The sequence below is a fragment of the Gorilla gorilla genome, chromosome 5 (genome assembly GCF_029281585.2).
Source record: "Gorilla gorilla gorilla isolate KB3781 chromosome 5, NHGRI_mGorGor1-v2.1_pri, whole genome shotgun sequence".
Taxonomy (NCBI): Eukaryota; Metazoa; Chordata; class Mammalia; order Primates; family Hominidae; genus Gorilla; species Gorilla gorilla.
Genome location: NC_073229.2, coordinates 125759055 through 125773709, shown reverse-complemented (window position 1 = coordinate 125773709; position 14655 = coordinate 125759055). Strand labels below are relative to the sequence as shown.

Genomic DNA, 14655 nt, shown 5'->3' with positions numbered 1-14655 from the left:
AGATAAAATAGTAAGGCATAATTCTGAATTTCTTGGCAAGTTTCACTGACTCATCACAAGGCTTTGCCTTGAGAAACTACCCTAGCAAAAACTTCATAGCAGAAAAATTCTTTAAATAAATATTTCAAAATGGGTCCAGTGGCTCACACCTGTAATCCCAGCAGTTTGGGAAGCGAAGGCAGGTGAATCATTTAAGGTCAGGAGTTCGAGACCAGCCTGGCCAACATGATGAAACCCTGACTCCACTAAAAATACAAAAATTAGCCAGAAGTGGTGGCGTATGCCTGTAATCCCAGCTACTTGGGAAGCTGAGGCAGGAGAATCGCTTGAACCTGGGAGGCAGAGGTTGCAGTAAGCTGAGATTGCACCCTTGCATGCCAGCCTGGGCGACAGAGTGACTCTATCTATCTATCTATGTACACACACACACACACACACACACACACACAGACACACACACACACACAAACACATTATTCAATATGATCTAAATTGTTAGACCATATTGGTTTTGAATAAATTGTTTTTGAATACATGTATTCTTACTTTTTAAATGACTGGAATTCTAAATATATATATACATATGTGTGTGTGTATGTATATGTGTATATGTATGTGTGTGTGTATCTATCCATCTATCTATAATATTGTTTACTACATCTATCCTTCATCCAACCTACCAAACTAGCTGATCTTTCACAGGAATGAAAAAAAATGCTTATTTTACAAATACAGAGAAGAAGTATTCAACACAGGTATTCTTTGTTTGGATATGTGAAATTGGAATTGGTGTTTGATTCTGTCTTTCTACCCCTTAGTTCAATTTTCAAAACTCAAAATAAAGCACATAAGAATACAATAAGAACTTGGAATGGGCTTCAGAAAATTATCTATATTTAAAGCATAGCTCCAAAAGATACTGATTTTTCTTACCAGTGCTGTCATCATACACAACCGTGACGGTTTTCCACTTGAAAAACTGCACCAGGTCTAAAATGGCACGGCTGAGTGAAGAGAAGTCTGGGTAGAGACTGACATAGAAGGAATCTTTGTTGTCTGACACCTGGTGCTTCCAGCGGGTCTGTATGTGGGGAACTCCCAGAGCATTGCAGATGGACTGCACTGCATTTGCTGATGAGCTGTGTGAAGGCCCGAAGATGGCAGCCACCCCAAGAGACAGCTGATCACAGGCTGAAGAGGAGATAAAGGTCTGTCAATAATGAGAGGAGAGGTGCCAGTGTGCCAGCAGATACCACATTATTATTTTAACCCCAAAGGTATCATTGTCAAGAAAGATTTGTGTTTTTAAAAAATATATATCTACTTTTCACTAATTTAAAATTTTGTCTGACTCTGAACATTTTCCGTTTGTTACAAGGGAATTAACTCACCCTGCAGCTCAATGTTCAAATAATTCTATAAATAATGTCAGGGGAGGGAGACAGGCAAGGAGAGAGAGGATGAATATTTTTTAATTTAAGGGGGCAGTGCTTGTTTTGGAAGACTAGTTTATATGAGGGGAATGAGGGAATAGTGCAGCTTCTCAAATTCACTGAACAGTTTTTACATTTTCCATTTCTTAATCAAAAGCCACGTGGTTCCCCCTTTACTCGTGCAATTAGCTATGCTCACACACAGATGAACATTTCCACATATCTGATGATACAGGTCAGGTTATGCGAACACTCAGCCACACAAAACCTGCTATAGCTCTTAGAGAGTGATTTCATATGGATCAGTCTCACTGAGTAGAAAAACAGCAAAGTCATTAGACAAGTACTCAGTCATCTTTATATATTTGGCTTTTGGATGCTATAAGTGTTTTCTATTATTCTATTTTTTAAAGTTTGTATTTACTCACAGAAAATTTTATTCATATCAATAATAACCACAGTAATTAAGAAAGGCATGAACAAACTAGAGGGTATTCAGATTAAAATAGACTGTGCCATGACCTGAACTTTCTATAAGGCACACTGACACAAATAGCGAGCTTGGGCCTAGAAAGTGAGTAATTATTGGGAACACAAAACTTATCTTTAAATATATGAAGACCTGGCATGTGAAAGAAGCTTAAGTTTGTTTCACTTGATGGGCAAAGGGGAATTAGAAAAAAAATAGAAGCTTCCCCTGAATTTTTACCCACTTTATTATTATTTATTTATTTATTTATTATTTATTTTGTTGAGATAGAGTCTCAGTCTGTCGCCCAGGCTTGAGTGCAGTGGTGTGATCTCAGCTCACTGCGACCTTTGCCTCCCGGGTTCAAGCGATTCTCCTGCCTCAGCCTCCCGAGTAGCTGGGACTACAGGCACGTGCCACCAAGCCTGGGTAATTTTTTGTATTTTTAGTAGAGACAGGGTTTCACCGTGTTAGTCAGGATGATCTTGATCTCCTGACCTCGTGATCTACCCGCCTCGGCCTCCCAAAATGCTGGGATTACAGGCATGAGCCACCACAGCCGGCTATTATTTTTAATTCTAAATATGGCCTCATGCCATGGTTCACACCTGTAATCCCAGCACTTTGGGAGGCCAATGCAGGAAGATCGCTTGAGACGAGGAATTCGAGACCTGCCTGGGCAACACAGTGAGACCTCCTCTCTACTAAAACAAAAAGAAAAACAAAAACAAACAAACACAAAGAAACAAAAAAAAATTCAGCTGGGCATGGTGCTGTGTGCCTATAGTCCTAGCTACTTGGCAGGCTGAGGTGGGAGGATCACTTGAGCCTGGGACATTGAGGTTGCAGTGAGCCATGATGGTGTCACTGCTGGCCTACCTGGGTGCCAGACCAAAACTGTGTGTCAAAAAAAAAAAAAAAAAGTAAACCATGTTCAAAAATGAAATAGTCTTCCCCAAGAGGCAATGGTTTGCCCATCACTGCAAATATTTAAAGGACAGAGCAGGATTGTTACTGAGCTTTAGGCATAAATTAGGTGTTCAGACTCAATTCCTCCAAAATGGATAGTTTATTATTCTACCGTGTGAAAATTTCTGCTATTTTCCCTCAGTTTTCTGCATAAAATATAATATTATAGGTGAATTAAGCATGGAAATATTTAATAATTAAATTATTGTCAGAACACTTGTTTAAACATTCTTTAAAAATCAATATGATCTAAATAAATTGTTTTAAAATACATGGATTCTTACTTTTTAAATAACATGTGGAATTCTAAATTAGTATAAATGGTGGCTAGACTTTAGAATTTTTCACTCAACGTGAGATTTTAATTCATATATACTGAAGATAAATGATCTTCCTTCACCAAGTTTGTGACAAATCACAAACCAAGAAAAGCTAAAAACACTGAATTAAGTTATTTAGAATGTTTCTAAGTGTGTTTCAAGCAAGATTAGAGCTTTCAGTTATCAGAAGAGTTATTTAAAAATATATGATTCAAACAATAATTCAACTCTAATACATCAAAGTATTTATTAATTGAGCAGAACAATACTACCCATTAAAACTATAACAGAAAAAAATTAGATAAAATGTCAGAAGGTAACATCTCATTTCTTATTATTTTCTTGCATTGGATAAATAATTACATTTTTAAAATATCTAAAGTTATTTTATAATTAATCATTAACAATATTATCAATATATACATTTCTTGATAAAGTTAAAAAAATATTGGCTGTTATATTATGTTTTTATGTATTGCTGTGTCCTCCAAGCAGTAATAACTCAACAAACAAGAGATTCAGAAGATAAAATCCAAACCATGACATTCACAAAGAAAGTTATTCATACACTTATTTCAGCTTTTCCTAGCTTCAAGCCAAAGTGAAATGATGGATTTGATTCCCAGTGAGTTTTTATTCGGTAACAAAGCTTGTAAATTTCTTATAATATTTTGGTCAAACCACATGACTTTATCAATTCATAATTTTGCTAGGGCATTCCCAGGATAGTACTCTGTTTGTTGTGAGAACATCCGAACCTGTGTTTTTTTTATGCTGTTCATTTGAAATCACCATTAAGAAATCTACTAATATTTTATCTATACTGCACTCATACTCCATATTCTTTGATCAAAATGCTTTCATTAGAGGCAGAACTTCTTCTTTCTAATGGAAACAATCATGAACTATGCCACTAATCAAATGTAATAGTCTTGAATTAATGATTTATTTTGCAATTATGATGACAAATGTAATATTTCACAGTTACCTTTAACCTTTTTCTCAGTCTTCAAAACCTTTCATCACCTGACATGGTTCTGAAATGTGGAAACTTATTTGTATTCATAAAGATATGAATTCAAAGGGCATGCAAAATATGGCTTTGATAAACACTACTTAGCTGCTGGGGGAAAAGAAGGATACTTTCATCTCGAGAAATACTGTACCTTGTCAGCTACCATTAATATTAATGAGCTTAAACAATTTGCACTAACCTGGAATTATAAATAATTATGTACATTTCCACCAATATAAGGTAGCTACAGTAAAACCATATTAGCATTACAGAAAGGCAAACATTGTTTTAAAATATAATGTTAGAACAAACACTTTATAAGCCTTTTCCTTTGAGAAAAATCTTTATTATAAAATTTAATTCCTATTATATAAATGCTAACTATGCAAAAGAAAAGATCACCTACTATAAGATTATCTACATATATAAGAAAAGATCACCCACATAAGACTATAGAAGCACCTCTCAAACACATTTACTACTGACAGCTGTCTGGTTAAAATAAATGCTTCAATAATAGTTTTCTCTATTGCCTTCCTTCATATATAAATATTAAATTTTTATTCCACCAAATTATTTTTCTTTTTATTCTTTTTCTATATTTTTGACATTTAAAACAGTTATAACACAAAAATACAACTCATAAAGTATTCTAATTATGTCCTTATATAATTCAGTTTTTACATAATCAGCCATTTATTTTCAGTTACAAAAAGAAATATTAGATGGTTAAAATATGAGCATGGAATATACATAAACTAATGGTTGTTTAAAATTTTCCAATTAAGTTTCAATATATGCTGACATTTTGAAGTCACTTAGAACCACGTAAGTTTCAAGGTAGCCAATAAATTGAGACCACAGTAATAATATAATGGGATTGAAAGATAATGCAAATAAAGATGTAAGAATGGATTGCAAAACTGGTAAAATCCACTCATATAAATTTTATATTTGTGGGTTCTTAAAAATAGGAATGCTTCAATAATAAGATGGAAGGATCAACAGAAAAAAAAATTTCACTAACAGATGTAATTGTATTTCATGTTATAAGCAGATTTTTTGCAATAGAAATTATACTTTATCTTCTCTGATAAAATTTATATGCATTTTGAAAATAAATCTTTGCATGCAAATATTCCTAACAACTTATTAACTGTATGTTGAAAAATAAAAAAATCTCTTAAGAATACCTAGAAATTTGATTTCGAGGAAACAAAGATGTTAAAAATCTATCAATTACCTTTCTTGGATGCTTCAAAGCTATCATAAAGGTTTATCTTCTGGGTATCATAGGTAAGGGTAGTATTGGGTAGCAATGTTCTGTTTCTGTTAATTGTGTTCACAGCAAATCTGAATGCAAGTTCCTCAGCTCCCATTGGGCCAGATTCCACATATTCAAAAATACCACCTGGCAAAAAGAAAGAGAAAAATCATAAATTTTACAAGAATAAACATAATATTTCACAAGAAAATATCAGAAGTTTTCTGTACTTTTATATACGTGCAAGTGCATTTGCATGTGTGTGTGAGAGAGAGAGAGAGAGAAAGAAAGAGAGAGAGAGGGAGAGATTTAAGTACATGGGGTTTGTGCTTACTTTATGAACTTTGGGATATTCTCTTTTAGCCACAGCCATACTGGTAAAATTGCCTTAGTATTGCTGCCAAAATTTAACATGAAACAAATATGATTTGGACTTTTTTTCTTTAGTTATTACTTATTTTAGGGCCTAGGTATAGAGAGGTCTTGACTTAAGTACTGAAATTTATCCCCCCAAAATTTGTAAACAGTTCCAGAATAATCAATACTCTTCATTGATATATACTATAAAATTAAGCATTGAAAAAAATGTGCTAAATTCTGTCTCCATTCAGAAATCAAAATTCTTTTGCACAATTTTTTTTTCTTTTTTAAGACAGTCACTCAGTTGCCCAGGCTGGAGTGCAGAGGAGCGATCACAGCCCACTGCAGCCTTGACCTCCTTGGGCTCAGGTGATCCTCTCACCTCAGCCTCCCAAGTAGTTGAGACTACAGGCGTGTGCCATCATTTCCAGCTAATTTTTGTATTTTTTGTATAGTCGGGGTTTCACTATATTGCCCAGGCTAGTCTCAAACTCCTGGGCTCAAGCGATCTGCCTGCCTTGGCCTCCCAAATTGTTGGGATTTACAGGAGTGAGCCACCGTGCATTTATTGTGTTAAAAGCCCAAATTATTTGCAAATTTCAGCATCTTACTTGCGAGAAAAGAGAGTTAGCTTTTTGCTAGTTGCTTTATTCTAAGTCTCTTTTAAGAAGACACTTGACATTTATGAAGGATGCCTCTCCAAAACAATGCAACTCCTTTAATCAATGAATAAAACTGTAGTATATAATTTTGGCCATAGAGTATAATTTTAAAATATGTCCCTTCAATTTGTGACCTTCCACCAGCTCTGTCTCATTCCAGTTCCCTCACTCTTGTCACAGCCTTCCTTCTCTCACATATCATTGCTCTCTCGTTAGCTGGGAGTGACCCAACTGAGGCCTTTGCCTCCAAAAGAATCATTGTTGGTTTGGAGAGTGAAATAAAAGGTGGAGCATCTGATTCCTAATCCCCTCCAACCTCTGTCCTTAGGAAACGAGTACTTTAAAAACGCAGAACATTTATCTTTCTTCCTTTCAAATTTCACACCATGTACTCCCAGTACAGTCATTCATAAATTAAACTTTCTTGAATAAGCTATTCCACATCTAGCAATTCATACCTCATCAAAGATATTTTGACACATGAATGTCAGGTGACTATACTATTAGCAAACTACCTATTATAAATTAGTAAGAAGTCGTAATGTTGTAACAATTCCTCTAACTATGAGGAATTAGGACTCAGAATAGACTAGAGGGGTGAGGCAAATTTATATTCAGGAACAAGATAAAAAATATTATTTGATACCATATTCATTTGAAATATTTCTCTTATTCTGGACTTTAACCAATTTAAGGGTGTACTTACTAAAACAATCAACTTGTGAAATGGCACTCAATATATTTGAAGTCTTTGGTGACTTATGTTAAGCAAAAGGATAATAATTATATGTGTCTAATGGGTATAAAGAACCAACCTAGATTCCTTCTGTGTATGTGGAGAAGAACAGTGGTATTCTTCTTTACTCTCTACCCTTATATATAACATTTATTTGGAGCTAGACTGGGTTTACATTCTGGATTTGCCAATTGCTATCTGTATAATTTTGGGCAGTTGCTTAAAACCTCAGTCTGAGCTGCCTCATCTCTGAAAAAAGAATGACAAGGGAGGTTACTGCATAGAATTGCAATAAAGAATAAATGTTAGCATGTACAAAACATTTAGAGTGGCTGTCACAGAGTAAGCACTCAACAAGTATTTGAGGTCACAATGAACCTTCAAAGCCATCCAAAATAGCATTATTTTACAGGAATTACCCCTTTGGTCAAAGATCACATAGCTATCAAGTGATAGAGCCACTAGTAGAATCTGCTCATGCCTGACTTCAAAACCCTTGCCTTCCACTACAAACTAGTAGTTTTCTGCAAAATTTCAGTCAGGCAAAATATACAAAACTTCCTAAAATGTGAGATCAGATGACTTAATAAGACATAACTAAAAATGTAAGATCTTATATATGAAACAGAAAAATAGTTAACTAATTGTAACGTACTTGTAAAGTCAAGTACAAATCAAGAGAAAATTATAGAAATGCAAGCCTTAAGTGGTTTCTTGCTGGCAAATAAAATAAAAAACTGAGTCTTCTACTTTTTTCAGTTCAAAATGGTAGTTTCTATGTAATAAAAGTATGCAATAAAGATCATATTTTATAATATTGGATCAATATTTTACCCAGTTATAATATTGAATATTTGATGATACTGAATTGAAACTTTCTTATTCTTTATCAATCTTTAAAATAATAATTCAAATTCCACTTTAAGTTTACATATTTATCACAAGTTTGAATGTTTAAAGAAATCTTTTTATTTCCTTAGGATAACCCATTTTCCACCTTAAATTAAAAAATAAATAGCTATATTTTATTAATCCAAGCCAGAGTTTAAAATTTTGTAATAAACAAAAACATCCAGATAACGCAACCTTTTAAGACAAAATATAACCACCCAACAACGTTAACTAAAGAAAAGAGATAAATCATGAATAGCTTATTACCCCTTGTATGTGGAAGGAGATGAAAAAAATCTAGTAAAGAATTGGTTTCCAAATAAAGTTAGATTGGTGTTACAAACTATTGAGGAGAAAGAACTTTTTAATTCTATTTAAAAATTCGGAAAGTCTTACTATCATCCAACTTAGTAATTGTTCCAAGAAGAAAAAAGTAGATTCACCATACTAGATAGTATAAATGCAATTGATAATTATTTTTATTTAAAAATACTTTTTTGGAAAACAATAAAATAATGAGACTTTATTAAGATAAAAATCATGAATGAACAGTAAATTTTATATATAAGAGGAGGAAGTTCCATTAAGGTCAGGAAAAAGATAAAATGTCTACAATATCCACTCTTCTTTAGTATTTATTTTCATTTCATAACATATAGAGAAGAGATACAAATGTGTTTTGCCAAATATGTTTGACCATATCAATGAAAATACCAAAATTGAAAGGATTTATCACCAACAAGCCTCCACTAAAACAAATACTAACTAAATCAAGTTCTATAGGCAGATTATTGATTACAGAGGAAGCCACTACATTGCTTCAACATGTAAAGTATAAGAGAAAATACAAACACATGGGTGAAAATCAATAAATTTGGACTATAAAAAGAAAGAATAGGAATGACTGATGAAGTTTATGTTTAGAATTAAAGTGTATGGTAAGTATAATTAAAAAAGCAAAAAATGCATAAGTAGAATTAAAGGATTTTAATGTTTTAGCAGTATTTGGAGAAATACTATGTTCAGAAATAACTGAACATAGTAATTCAAGAATGCATTTTGAATTCTAGGACAAAGACTAAACAAATAATGAAATAGTATCTGATGAAAAATTAATAGATAAGTAGAACACAGAATCCATAAACAGTTTTCCATCTATATAGACGACAATATTAAAGTGATAATACTGCAGTTCTAATAAGAAAGGATTCTATTTTCAATAAATATTTCTGGATTAAGTAGATAATTATATAGAAATTATTTCAATAATACATTGAAATGTGACATTAAAAAATAAAGTTCAAAAAAAGCTAAGAAAAGATGTTTTAAAAGAAAACAAAAAGTGATGCTTATAAAGGTAAAAATGTGACATATTAGACTTTCTTAAAATTAAGAACTTCCTAATCAGAGACACACACAAGACACACACTCAACAGACACACACAAGTGTATATGTGTGCCATAAACAAATGAGGACAAAAAACACACACACACATATATATATACACACACATATATGACATTTTCTTTATATCCTATAAGTAGAATTAGTGGATTCACACATATATACACACATTTAGTAGATAGTTTCACGTGTGTGTGTGTGAGAGAGGGAGAGACAGATAGAAAAGACTTCTCTTTTAAAAAATCTACAAAAAAAGAAAATGGCAGTCAAACCAATAGAAATATGGGTAGAAAATTTGAACAAGCATTCCCCAAAAGATAAATTGAAATGGACAATGTACATAAAAAAGTGATCAATTTCATGGTATTATGGAAAATGAAAATTTAAACCACAATTCGAAACAATTTTATATACACCAGCATGGCTAAAATGAAAAAGACAAACTGGCTCAATCAACATTGAAAATTGAGTGTCTGAATCTTCTACCACTGAAAATATACAAATTCTGTGACACAGAAATTTCACTGTGGGATAGCTGATAAACAGAAATCTGTACATAAGTTCATCAAAGCATATGTGCAAGAATATTTATAACAACATGGAAGACCTGCATCAATAAAGAACTACAAGCAATAACATGAGATGAATCTCACAAACAAATGATTGAGTGAAAGAAGCCAGACACAAAAGAATACTGCTGCATGATTTCATTATTCAAAAAGTTCAAAAAATGTTAGTGGTGGGAATAGCAGTAAGAAGAGAGCATGATGTGCTTTTGGGATGCTGGTGATGATCTGTTTCTTAATCTGAGTGCTTGGATACTTATTACTACAACTTTACTTGTATCATGTGTGCACTTTACATAGATCATTCTTTAATAAAATTTTACTTTAAAAAACAATTGTATGAAAGTGCTAAGGCCTTTCTAAGTTTGATAACACAAGCAGTAAAAATAAAGGCAATATTACTAAATGTACCTTCAATATTTGAAAAACATCTATGCATCAAATATAAAGACAAATATGAAAATATATGAAAGCATATTAAATATCATAATACATTTTACAAGAAAATAATATATTCAATAAAAAGAACTAGCTACTGAAAACACAACTCCAGTAGAAAAATTGGCAAAGAACATAGCAGATAATATTCATAAATAATAAATGCAAATAACCACTAAATGTAAGAAAATGTTCAAAAACAGGAAAAGGGAAAGGTTAATGAAAACAATGAGATAGAATCTTTATGAATCAAATGTATTGAGGTGTAAGAAAGAGCACAGCTGAATAGAAAAATAAATCGACACAAACTTTATTGAAGTCCTTTTTTTAAATCTATCAAGCTTTAAAAATATCACACACTTGAAAGCACTAATTCTACTTACGGGATGGAAACTTAAGGAAAATGTCACTGATTTAGCTGCAAGGATGTTCACTTCTTTATTTATAAGAACACAATGATTCAAAATTTTCTAAGTATACAATAGTAAAAGACTTTTTACAGAAACTATGGTAGATATACTTAATAAAATACTATATATTTAGCCATTTTAAAATTATTCTATAGAAGGTATTTGATGGCGTGAACCCGGGAGGCGGAGCTTGCAGTGAGCCGAGATCGCGCCACTGCACTCCAGCCTGGGCAACAGAGCGAGACTCCGTCTCAAAAAAAAAAAAAAAAAAAAAAAGAAGGTATTTGATGACAAAATGCTTCAGAAGTAGTTATAATATGCCCTTATGCATAACAATATATTAACCTTGGTTCATTTTAGGTGATAGGCATTTGATTAATTTTGATTTTCTGATTTTTTGTTTATTTGTATAATTTAAATAGCTAACAATGGAAATATGTTAATCTTTTATTTTAAAAAAATGAATATTCTTCAAAATGAAGCTAGAATATTAAAGAGTAGCAGAAAACAGGACAGTGAAAGGTGAAGATAAAATCTCAGGGTGTTTGTGTCTTTGCTTCATTTATAATGAGAAAGACTTAACATATTTATATGCAGAGGGAAAGAACCAATAGGAAGAGAAAGCTAAAAGGTAGAAAAGAGAAGGCATTAGTGATGGAGCCAGGTGTCTCAGGAACAAGAGAAGATCAAATCCAAAGCATGGCAAATAGGCTAAGCCTAGGGGAGGAGGACACCTTATTCACTCCAGCAAGAAGCAATTATCTGTAATCTGCAGACGTGAAGATGGGCAGGAAATCAGGGACATATATACTTTATGTATTTTCTTTGTAAAGTGAAATATAAGGCTCTCTATATTTGATTCTCTGAGGAAGAACTCAGCTGGTTTTTATACTTTTAAAAGAACACCTTTGATTTTAAAATTGCTATTATAAAATTGAATGGCAAAGCATTTTTTCCACCTGTTCATGAACCTGCAAAAGGATAATTGTTCACGTGATTTTAAACAAGACGTTTTTCTTTCCTATGACTTGAAAAAATAATATCCATTTTGCACTGGGAATCTTCTATAAAACTGTTTACTCCTAGAATTATTCTTTTTATTATAGTGTCAGGATTGTACATAGTATTTCATAAGCATGTGATCCATGAAGAGAGAATTGCTCTCCTGAGAGTTCATAAATCATGTTTGATGGATAAAATATATCTCAGAATAATAAAGGACTCATAAGACCTATATGATCTTAAAGAAGCATCTTAGTAATCAATAATTATGTGCTCTTTCTAGACTTACACCAAAATTCAACCAGTTTCACATTTTCAAGAATCTAGAGACTCCTATGTAGTTATCATCTAATTCCTTACTCTCCATACAACAGAAGCAAAATGTACTACTTTCTCATACTTACCCTGAACTTTTTAGGTTCAAAACATCATCTAAGAAAATCATTCTCACAGCTTTATCATTGTTTTATTTCTTAATTCAGGAAGGGCCATCATATCTCACATAAGCTCTATATCAAACCATAAAATGCCCGCAATTCTTTTTCCAAGCTTATATTAAAAGTTAACAGTTCTCTTCACTATAAAAGGCTTGTTAAAAGAAGAAAAAAAGAAGGAGAGGAGAATACCTTTCTTTTTCATGGGCGCAATTGCCCTCCTTTGTTTTGTAGATATAGGAAACCAAATGTCAAGTGATCCCTGGTTTACACAGAACACTCAGTGCTGAAACTTTTCACATCACAGTCTCTGACTCACAAAAGAACATCACTACTTAAGACTTGAAACAAAAGATTTATTAGTCAACTGCTAAAGCCTAGTCAATGCCTTTCTCTTTTAAATCAATTGTAACTACTACTGAGGAGTGTATGACTCATAAACCCATGATGGATGTACCAACCAACGTCACATCTAACCTCTGAGACTTTTCAAATAGGTCTTACCTTAAAGTGAGTACAATCTGTGTTTTATAGACTTTAATTTAATAAAGAAACCGATGTTCTAAATGGCACACCATCTGTTATCCTCCCAAAAGATATGTTGATTTTCTCCATCAAATGTTATACTAATCTTATTTCCTGTCTAAACAATTGCAAAAGGTTCCTCTGCATTTTAATTTTGTACAAATCATTATCCAAAGGATGAAATCATCAAGCTTCTTTAATTTTTATACAATATAATGCCAAAGGACAAGGTTACATTGGTCTTTGGCTATTAAATGACATGCCATGGATATTAAATGACATTAGGGTATTATTTTTTTCTCCTTAGGCAAAATAATGATATAGTGGTTATATAAGAAAATATCCTGACTCTTAGGAGATCAAGTCTTTAGGTATGAAAGAAGTATCATAAACAAAAAACTGGAAAAATATAAGCAATTGTTTAATCAAAGTGCTTATGAGTGTTTATTATACAATTATTTGAACTTTTCTGTATGTTTAAAAATTCAAAATAAAAGTTTGGGGGGAAAAGAAAATGGACAAGAAGAAATAAAACCCCAATACTCATTTTGTTCTTAATGCATATTTTTAACAGACTTCTCAAAATGACCATTAAATTAACCTGCAAATATTTACATGTACTATGCACTAAAATTGCACTATTATCCTGAGTGTAAAAGATGGAGTCTAAGAATCATACAATCTATAAATCATCTGGTCTACCCATCATTCAGATACATAGATTGCTTTTATTACTACACATTGGCCTCCAGGAATGACAAACTTATCATCTGAAGCAATCCCTCACCTCTCTGGAGAGCTCCAGCACAAAGTTCTCCCATATATTAATCCATCCTCTGTTTTCCTAAAATTTTAAATCATATCTTTTTATTGAGATACATTTAATCCCAACTTTCACATGATTATCTTCCAGAATTTGAAAACAGATTTCATCTTCCTACTGCGTTTCTTTCATCTAGCCTAACACTTTGAAATTGTTTAACTGTTTGTCACATGACTAATCTGATCCTTTCGTTTTTCTAGTTTTTTTTTTTTTTTTCTGAACACAGCCTAGTGTGTCCACAGTTCAATGTTATACTCCAAGTGTATCCAAGCAAAGCAAATTATGAGAGTGGCCAGCTCCATAAGTTAATGTATTATAGATAAAATTAATACTGGATTTTTTAACAGTACAGTATCACACTGCTCATTCATCTTAAGCTTATTGTTTAAAAAGTTTATGTTTGTGATGTACTATTTTAAAATTTTTTTACAAGTATCCCTGATTAATATCATTTACTTACAGTTGGTCTAATTTTCTAATTGAAACCACTTGGGGCCTAATTCTATCATCAGCTGTTATTATTAACTTATTCAACATCTAATGTATCAAGGTAATTTACTAATATTACAAAGGTATGTGAAATGTGTTTCTTTACCTTCTGCCTTTAGGTCATATTCAGTTTTGCTTTTATATCTAAGTCAGTGATAAAAATGATAAGCCAGAAAGAGTTAAAGACCAAGCAAAGCTTTAGACCATAACCTCATAGATACCCCACTGGAGTCTGTCCCTATTGTTAAACTAGGTAATGGTCTTCTTAATTATTCTAGCTAACAGTTCATAGATTCCCATCATTTCTACAGGAATGTCACCGTAAACCTTTTCATATGCTTGACTAAGTCCAGAAGTGCTATGTCTTCCACACCACAACAGTGCATCTCCACTGGATTTTTCATGGATACTTGCACCTATTCTAGCTTTTTTCAGTAGTTTATA

At 32.5% G+C, this 14655-nt stretch overlaps 1 protein-coding gene across 6 annotated transcripts in view; it reads right to left on the bottom strand.

Annotated features, from left to right (window-relative positions):
* Positions 1-14655, bottom strand: part of GRIK2 (glutamate ionotropic receptor kainate type subunit 2) — a 685903-nt gene that overhangs the window by 446911 nt on the left and 224337 nt on the right. For all 6 annotated transcript variants that reach the window (XM_055391438.1, XM_055391439.2, XM_019030081.3 and 3 more), the window contains 2 exons: positions 5450-5617; positions 934-1191 (listed from right to left, as the gene is read on the bottom strand). In XM_055391438.1, the coding sequence (XP_055247413.1) occupies positions 934-1191; positions 5450-5617 (426 nt within the window). The remainder of the gene's footprint in view (positions 1-933; positions 1192-5449; positions 5618-14655) is intronic.